The sequence below is a fragment of the Anopheles stephensi genome, unplaced genomic scaffold (genome assembly GCF_013141755.1).
Source record: "Anopheles stephensi strain Indian unplaced genomic scaffold, UCI_ANSTEP_V1.0 ucontig425, whole genome shotgun sequence".
NCBI lineage: Eukaryota > Metazoa > Arthropoda > Insecta > Diptera > Culicidae > Anopheles > Anopheles stephensi.
The window spans coordinates 6,122-14,783 of record NW_023405375.1 but is presented as its reverse complement, the minus strand read 5'-3'; the positions used below and the strand labels follow the sequence as shown (position 1 = coordinate 14,783).

The 8,662-nt window shown below is 43.4% G+C and overlaps 1 protein-coding gene across 1 annotated transcript; it reads right to left on the bottom strand.

Moving 5' to 3' along the window:
* Positions 1-1,067: 1,067 nt before the first annotated feature.
* LOC118516988 lies at positions 1,068-4,423 on the bottom strand. The gene is made up of 2 exons (XM_036062815.1): positions 3,467-4,423; positions 1,068-3,075 (listed from the first exon to the last, which is right to left on the bottom strand). Exon 1 carries the CDS (start codon positions 4,400-4,402, stop codon positions 3,479-3,481), a length of 924 nt encoding a protein of 307 aa, XP_035918708.1. The 5' UTR covers positions 4,403-4,423; the 3' UTR covers positions 1,068-3,075; positions 3,467-3,478.
* Positions 4,424-8,662: the final 4,239 nt, after the last annotated feature.

The window sequence follows — 8,662 nt, the reverse complement described above, 5'->3', positions numbered from 1 at the left end:
TGTTGAGCCAATATTTTGAGAGATCATGTCCAGCTATGATTTTGTTTGTTGTTTTGATGTCATGGGGTGTGATGTTTAGATTGTGGTGCCACGGTTTGTCTTCGAACTCTTTTTGGAATCTTTGGAATTTTTTTCCCTTTTGCTCACACGTTTTTTTGTACCATTCTCTAGTTTCTTTTTTCATGTTTTCAACTAACATATGGTTTACATCTGCCAAACGTAGTTTGTTGTTGTATATGTCTTTTGCGTGCACTCCTTTTTTTGCTAGTTCATCTGCCTTTTCGTTTCCATATAGACCTAAGTGTCCTGGAATCCATCTTATTTGAGCGTTAGAGTGTTTGCATCCTCTGAGTATATTATAGACTATTTCGTCGATGTGATCGAGGTTTTGTGCGTTAATGAGGATTTTACATGCAGCTTGACTGTCTGTAAGGATGATTGGGTTTTCTATTTTTTCTATCGTTATGATGTTAATGGCTTTTTCTATGGCTGCTAATTCTATGGACGTAATTGGAGTTATGTTTTTTGTTTTGAATTTATGTGCCCAGTATCTGTTATTGTTATTATTGTGAGGTCTTATGTATATTCCGATTCCGCATCCCTCATCGCTCTTGCTCCCGTCAGTGAAAATTAGAGTGTTCGTTGTTCCTAGCTTTTTTATTTCCTGTTCGCAAAATTGTTTGAGGTATACTTTCCCTGCTGTAGAGTTTTTTGATATGTTGGGTTCGATTTCACAGCGAATTTTTGTGCTTCCATTGATGTCATTTGTTTTGATTCTTGCTGTTTCTTCAAAAATATTCAGATTGTTCTGGAATAAATTCTCCATGTATGATTTGTTTCTTGATCTGGTTCTTGAGTTTTCTCTCATGGTTCTTCTCATTTGGTCCCTATGGATCGGAGAGTAAATTAATGTTTTGACCATGTCCTTTTTGGCTATATAACTTGCTCTAATGTGTGGTGGGGTTTCGGCTGCAATCGCCATTAGCGTGTTAATAGGGGTTGTTTTAGAGCAACCCGTTACTTTTCTGAGTGACTGGTTTGTAATTGAATTCATTGAGTTTAGTAAGTTTTTTTTTGCATTTAGAGTGTACAGGGAGCCAGTTTCCAAAATGTTCCTTATAATGGCTCTGTGTACAGTAATGGTTTTCGTAGGGCTGAGGTTGTTTTTGGTGTTACATATCCTTCTCACTAACTGTAATCTTTTTCTAGCTTTATCCTTGAGTTCTTCTACATGTTTTTTGAAAAATAGGTTGCCATCAATCCACACTCCGAGATATTTGTAAACTGTAACTTTTTCTATTCGCTGGTTTCTTATTTGTATAGTGATGTTTTGGGGTTTCTTGCTGAAGATCATAAATTTTGTTTTGTCTATGTTAATTGGAAGCTTTAGTCCCTGGATTGTATTTGAAAAACTATTGATCGCTGTTTGCATCTTATATTCCAGTTCTGTGGCTGTTTTCCCTTTTTGAATGATTACGAAATCGTCCGCATACTGTAAAACTTTTCCGTCGCTATTGTTGAGTGTTTCGTGGATTTTTTTGGTGTAGATGTTAAATAAGGTGGGTGAGAGGACATCCCCTTGTGGTAAACCGTCTGACACTAATTTTTTTAGCTTTTCTCCTTCTGATTTTATTTCTATCGTTCTGTTGTTTAAGAAACTTCCTACCCATCTAATGATTTCTATCGGAATCTGGTTTTGCTCCAAAATTTGTATGAGCGAGTCTGTGTGTACGTTGTTGTACGCGCTTTTTAAATCTATAAACATTATTCCAGTTAACCAGTTTTTTCTTTTGTTGGATGTAATTTCATTCACTAAATAGTTGACGCATTGGTTTGTGGTACAGTTTTTTTTGAAGCCAAAAGAAGTTGTTGGTATAATGTTGTTGTTGTGACAGTGTCTGTTGAGGTCTTCTAACACTGCTGAATTTATGATTTTAGTGATAGCCGGAATCATAGCTATGGGCCTATAGTTTTTAGCGTTGTTTCTATCAGCCCCTGGTTTGGGGATCGCCACTATTTCTATGTGTTTGTATTGCTTTTTTAAATTTCCTTTTTCCCACATGTTATTTATCTCCTTTACTATTTTACTGACCGATGGTCTATTTATATTTTTCAGAATTTCGTAGGAGATTTTGTCAGGCCCTGGGGCTGTATTTTTCTTTTTTTTTAGAATGTTATGCCATCTTTCTTCGTCCATGATATTGTTTAATGGCCTAGCATATTGATAAGGTTTTTTGTTCCCTTTCTTATTTTTTTGAAAATTTTCTTCTAAAAATGTTTTTGCTGCCTCTTTGTTGTTGTGGATGAGATTTTCATCTTTTGTGTTTGTTTTTTTGCCTTCGATTTTTCCTATAAATCTCCATAATTCTGTGGTGTTAGTGTAATTGTTTATCTCGCTAAGTTTCTCTTCATATTTTTGGATTTTGTGTTTTCTTTTAATTAGTCTGAATTTAGCTAGATTTTTCTTGAATTCAATTTCGTTCTCTATTGTTTTGTTTCTATTGAAAATTTGTCTACTTTTGTTTTTTACCTTCCAAGCTTTTTCCGTTTCTCTATTCCACCAGATTTTTAGTGGTTTTTTTGATTTAGAGGTGTTTCCTTTTACTAGTGTGTCTATTTTCTGGAAAATTTGTTTCACTGAGGTGTGTTCCTCTATTTCCATTTGTTTTAATTCATGGTAAAGTTTTTTCCTGTTTGTTATTAGTCGGGCTTGTTTGTGATTGATTGTTTCTATAGTTGTGATAATTGTTTTGTGATTGGTGGCTCCCATGTGGTGATCTAGTACTACCCTTGTGCATTTATCGGTTATGTTTTCTGTTACGAATGTTAAGTCTATTGCTGTATTTCTTTTGTTTAAGTCTGTGGGGATGTATGTAGGTTCTTTGTTGTGCAAAATTGTTAGTTGAGTATTGTCTATTTCGTTAATTATAAACGTACCTTAATTGTCGCTCCAAGGGTTTCCCCATGAGGTGTGATGCGAGTTGAGGTCTGCGGCTATTAGGCATTTCCTGTTGTTTGTATTGTGTATTATTTGCGTAATGGTGTCTTTGAAGTCTTGAATCGGGGTCCTAGGGGCTGCATAGATGCAAATTATTTTGAATTTATCCTGTATGAGTTCAATTTCTGTGATTTGTATGTTTTCGTTACTAAGTCTATTGATTGTTCTAAATTTTTTGTTTTTTTGGAGGTAAATTGCAGTGCCTCCATAGCCGTCCGATCTATTGCTGTTTATGCGGTTGTAGTTGTGGATTTTGGATTTATGTAGATTATTGTCGTCTAACCAAGTTTCACAGATGCAAGCTGCTGTGATGTCTTGTGCGAGTAGAATTCTTTCTAACTCGTCTTTGTTTTTAATGAGGCTGGTTATGTTTGTTTGTAGTATTTTTAATGTGGATGTCATAATATTGAACAAATTTATCTTTTCTCTTTTTTTTATATGTTAACAAAAACCTATACAACAAAAAACCTGTTTGGCAGTTTATAGTATGCTACGTTCGTTCGTTTTGGTGCTTTTTTTGTGTGGCTTTTTAAAATCATGCTGGGAGACCCCTGCTTTTTCCTCGTCTGTGTCTGGATAGGAGCTGTCGGACATTGCTCTTTTGTTAAGTGTCATAGTGTTCGAGACACTTTTACCGTAGTCTATGCGTTCCAGTGCTTTGCTGCAGCCTGGTTCGTCAATGGATTTTTTTCTAGTAATTGTACCCACTTGGGTGGGGACACTTTTTGTGGTTACCACTTTTTCTGTTGAGCCCTCTTTGGCCGTAGTGTGGTTGCCCTGTACTATTGCCGAGTATAGGCGCTGGTTGACACCTGATGCCTTTTGGCTGTTATTTTTCCTGTTTTGTGTGCAGGAAACACCGTAATGGACCATTTGATCGCAGTACATGCAGGTTTGTTCCTGCCCGCGGTATGTGATCCTACCCCGCTCACCCTTTATGGTGATGTATGATGGAATGGGCCTGTTAATTAACATTTTCACCGCTCTGTTGCCGTTTCTTACGCCTGGGAAAGGCGTAGGCTCCTCCCAGAGGAGGTCCTTTGCCCCCTTCACCTCTCCGAAGGCCTCCAAAGCTGATATAATATCCGCGTTAGTCACCTTGGCGGATACCTCCTGTATGGTTACGACTTTGGTGTCGTCCTCCATTGTGATTGGGATCGCGTGATCCCGACCGTTACACGTGATGGTGTGCTTTCTATCATGCACCTCCACTATTAAGAGAGCATCGCCCTCCTCTTTCATCTCCACCACCACAGATGTGGAAAGGTTCAGGAATTGTACCATTTCCAGCTTTTCCGGTTTTAGGCTTAGCTTGTCCGTAAGGAAGCTAAAAATTTCCGTGCGTGTGGGCTTTCTTGGGATTTGCGAGAAATCCACCTTAAAGGTTCTGTCGCTAACCGACATTTTTCAAATCAAAATCCTCTCTTTTTTACGCAAAAATTGTCCGTTACGGAAAGACACGTTTTTTGACACTCGCTGGTAATGACAGACTGGCATTCATCACAAACATATATGCATGGAGTACATACAAACATGAATAATATTCATAAACACAAGTAATGTCGAAGGCAAGCAAAAGGATGAGTAAATGAACGATACAAAATGCTGCTCTCCGTTGGAGAAACCCAGGTTAGAAAATCATCATCCTTTCTCGCTTTGGTAGGTTTACTTTTTGCTTAGATAGAGCGAGATAGACGATTTTGTTACCTGGGAACGCTAGGAAATGCCCCGTAAGTGGCTGTCTACCGCGATTCTATTGTGCAACTTGAATATTGTGCGACTGGAATTAGTTGGTTACATTTGATGATGGAGAGTTGGGTTGGGACAAATTCTTTTCGACAGATGCGTATTGTGGTCCTGAAAAGGACCGGTTGGTTGGATGGATAGATGGATGAGCTTCCCCCGTCCGTCGAGAATTACTTCGAGCTGGTGTACTTGGTGACTGCCTTGGTTCCTTCGGAGACGGCGTGCTTGGCCAGCTCACCGGGCAGCAGCAGGCGGACGGCGGTTTGGATTTCGCGGGACGTGATCGTCGAGCGCTTGTTGTAGTGCGCCAGGCGGGACGCTTCGGCAGCGATGCGCTCGAAGATGTCGTTCACGAAACTGTTCATGATGCTCATCGCCTTCGAGGAAATACCGGTGTCCGGGTGGACCTGCTTCAACACCTTGTAGATGTAGATAGCGTAGCTCTCCTTGCGGGTCTTCCTTTTCTTCTTCTTGTCCGACTTGGAGATGTTTTTCTGGGCCTTGCCAGACTTCTTCGCAGCCTTTCCACTGGTTTTCGGTGCCATTTCGCTAGCTTACGACGGGTACGATGCCAACTGTCGGAGAGTAGAAACGCGTTTGATACCGATCCAATCGCTTCATTCGGCTTTTATTTGGAACTGAGGTGACAGGCGCGCAACCAGAGAGGAGATTGCCGACGTTTTCTCTCCCGGTATATAAACGAGAAAAGGGCGCGTTTTCTGGCACAAACGAACAAGCTACGAAGCATCGCACATCGCCGCGTCGCGCTCTCAACGAACTCAACTGAAACCCAAGCCTTCATCATGTCTGGCCGTGGAAAGGGAGGAAAAGTGAAGGGAAAGGCAAAGTCCCGCTCGAACCGTGCTGGTCTGCAGTTCCCAGTTGGCCGTATCCATCGTCTGCTGCGCAAAGGCAACTATGCCGAGCGTGTCGGTGCCGGCGCACCAGTGTATCTGGCTGCCGTGATGGAGTACCTGGCCGCTGAAGTGTTGGAATTGGCAGGAAACGCTGCACGAGACAACAAGAAGACGCGCATCATCCCGCGTCATCTGCAGCTGGCCATCCGCAACGACGAGGAATTGAACAAGCTGCTGTCCGGTGTGACCATCGCCCAGGGTGGTGTGCTGCCCAACATTCAGGCCGTGCTGCTGCCGAAGAAGACCGAAAAGAAGGCCTAAGCTCACTAGCCAGCCACCAGCTGCTCCACCAAAAACCGTCCTTTTCAGGGCGACAAATCGTATTGCTAAAGAATATGTTGAACCATTCCTGTTCCCTCCCTAACCGTACCTTCGAAAATCTGCATGGAGAACGCTCAAGTATCCCACCCAGCCTGCCAGCCTGTCTCAGGTAACGCATGCGCGATGAAGTAGAAGCTGACACACAGCCTCATTAATCTGATCCGCATCCGCCTGACCTTCAGTGCAGGGTAGCCAAAACATCCCATAAAAATTAAAACAGCAAACCTTGTACAGGTAGGAATTAACCCTCCCACACGGACAGGACTGAGGATATGAGGCTTTCTTAATTAAACAAATTCTACGCTGTTTCTCGACCCGACCGACTGCACATGTATTTCCATTCCATACAATCTTTTTGATAAAAGACTCGGCGAATAGGCGCCAAAACGGGTTCGGCAATCCTCTACACGTCAAGCAGCGGCATGGTTGGGACATACAAGTTTAGTCTGTAGTCCCGCAACAAATAATTTCTTCTTCTTCCCAGGCATTACAAGCTCGAGCGGTCTTGGCCTGCCATTTCTGGCTTTCTGTGGCTTGATTGTACCCGTAGCAAAGTAGTCAGAACGTTGTACGCCCCTAGGCGGTCTGGATGGGATCTAAACCCCGGTCCTATTGTGTGTACCCGGAGCCAATTTCGCTGGTTCAGCGACTCGATGCCCAAATCGTATCTTGAAATGTTTCAAATTTGCCCCAGTAGAAATGTAGTTTTATTTTTATCTTATGCTAGTTTTGTTTTCGTTCCATTCGCATTCCCATTCCATATTCCAGGGACCAGCCTTGGCCGTGAACAACACAACACACAGGGTTTGGTCTGATAATAGTACACAGTTTTGAGATTGTATCGAAGGATCGAATAAAATTGCTTCACAAATTTCACCAACCACCACCCAGAAGAGTTGTGATTTTTTCACAACTACCCCCACGGGGGACTAAAAACGACGGCGGCGGTGGCAAAAGGAGTGCCAATGGGAGTGATCTGGTTGTTTGTACAACGCGTACGTCGGTGCCATCACTGGTGCCGGTACAATAATATTAAATGTGCATGTTCATAGGCGTCGACATAGTTTAAAAAAAAACGATGACACTTATCGTCTGAAACCGTCGTCGTTGGTCTAAATAAACGCGTCCTCGAGGCGAAAAGGCGCGCACGCATTAAACGTCGGGTAAAAGGTCGGGCGCGTCATTTTGTTTTTAAGTGGAGTTTCTGTTTTCCAGTCGTTTAAGCAATGTGTGGCGCTTGGGCAGCACCGATCGAACTAAGGAGCAGTAGAGCATCCTGATGGAGATTGCATACGCGATGGGCGCAAACACTTATACTGAAATGATTCTATCCTGTTAATAATATGTTGTTGTGAACGAGTCCACATGAGGCTTTCGAATTCTAGGATCGGCCGGACAATTGTACAGTACTGAGATTTCGCATTTAATCTGTGCGAAGCAGGCCTTGGTCACGAACTGCATTTGTGCGGGCAACAGAGGAATCAGCTATTTTATAAGATAGCATATCGCGAGACGCATGAGCGTAGCGAAAACTTCGCCAGAGAAATCACACAAAAAGAGAGCGTTTCTACCAACACTTCGTAACGTTTCTCTCGATCCTTGCGTGTGCGACGGCAGGCTTTTCAATGCTGCTTTTTTATGACACTATACATATGTTTGATTTTCACTGATCACAATCGGGAAGGGACCTGCGCGTGTTGCTCGTCTCACTTCATGGACAGTTCCGTACGTTGCTACGAAATTAAAAAAAAAAAAAAAACACCCTGTGGTACCGTATCTCAGCGTCTGCACTAGATGGCGTCTCTCTTTGAGCATGCCTGAACACTGGTTCTGTTCGATATTCGAATCACCGCAAACGAACACCAATGATCACTTAAAATAATTCTCAATATTTTCAAACCAACCATCAATCAAAGTTGTAAAATGTAGGCATTTTAAGCAACGCTAACGGATTGTGGTCCTGAAAAGGACCGTTGAGATGAGCTGGCAACAGCTGTGTTCGCTGGCTGGCGGGGTCGTCGGGCTTAACCTCCGAAACCGTACAGAGTGCGACCTTGACGCTTCAGCGCGTACACGACGTCCATCGCTGTGACGGTCTTGCGCTTGGCGTGTTCGGTGTAGGTGACCGCATCACGGATCACGTTCTCCAGGAATACCTTCAGCACGCCACGAGTTTCCTCGTAAATCAGGCCAGAGATACGCTTCACTCCTCCACGGCGGGCCAGACGACGGATAGCTGGCTTGGTGATTCCCTGGATGTTATCGCGCAGCACTTTGCGATGACGCTTGGCTCCTCCTTTGCCCAGACCTTTGCCTCCCTTTCCGCGTCCAGTCATTTTGATCCGTAAGGTTCAGGTTCACAATGCACAATACATGCTCTCGGCGCGAGACCGCGCCAGTATATACACTTTAGGCCACACCAACACATGCGTACCCTCTGTCGTACGCTCGCTGCGAGGAAGTGCGTATGTGTGCAGGCCGAGCGATCTTATAAAAGGGGCGTCGGAAGTCGTGAAACTCTATTTCAGAAGCCACTTCGCATCGAGAAAGACACGCTCACGTCCCGCTACCCTCAGCCAACAGTGTACAATGGCCCGTACGAAGCAAACTGCCCGTAAATCGACCGGAGGCAAGGCCCCGCGCAAGCAGCTGGCCACCAAGGCCGCTCGCAAGAGTGCTC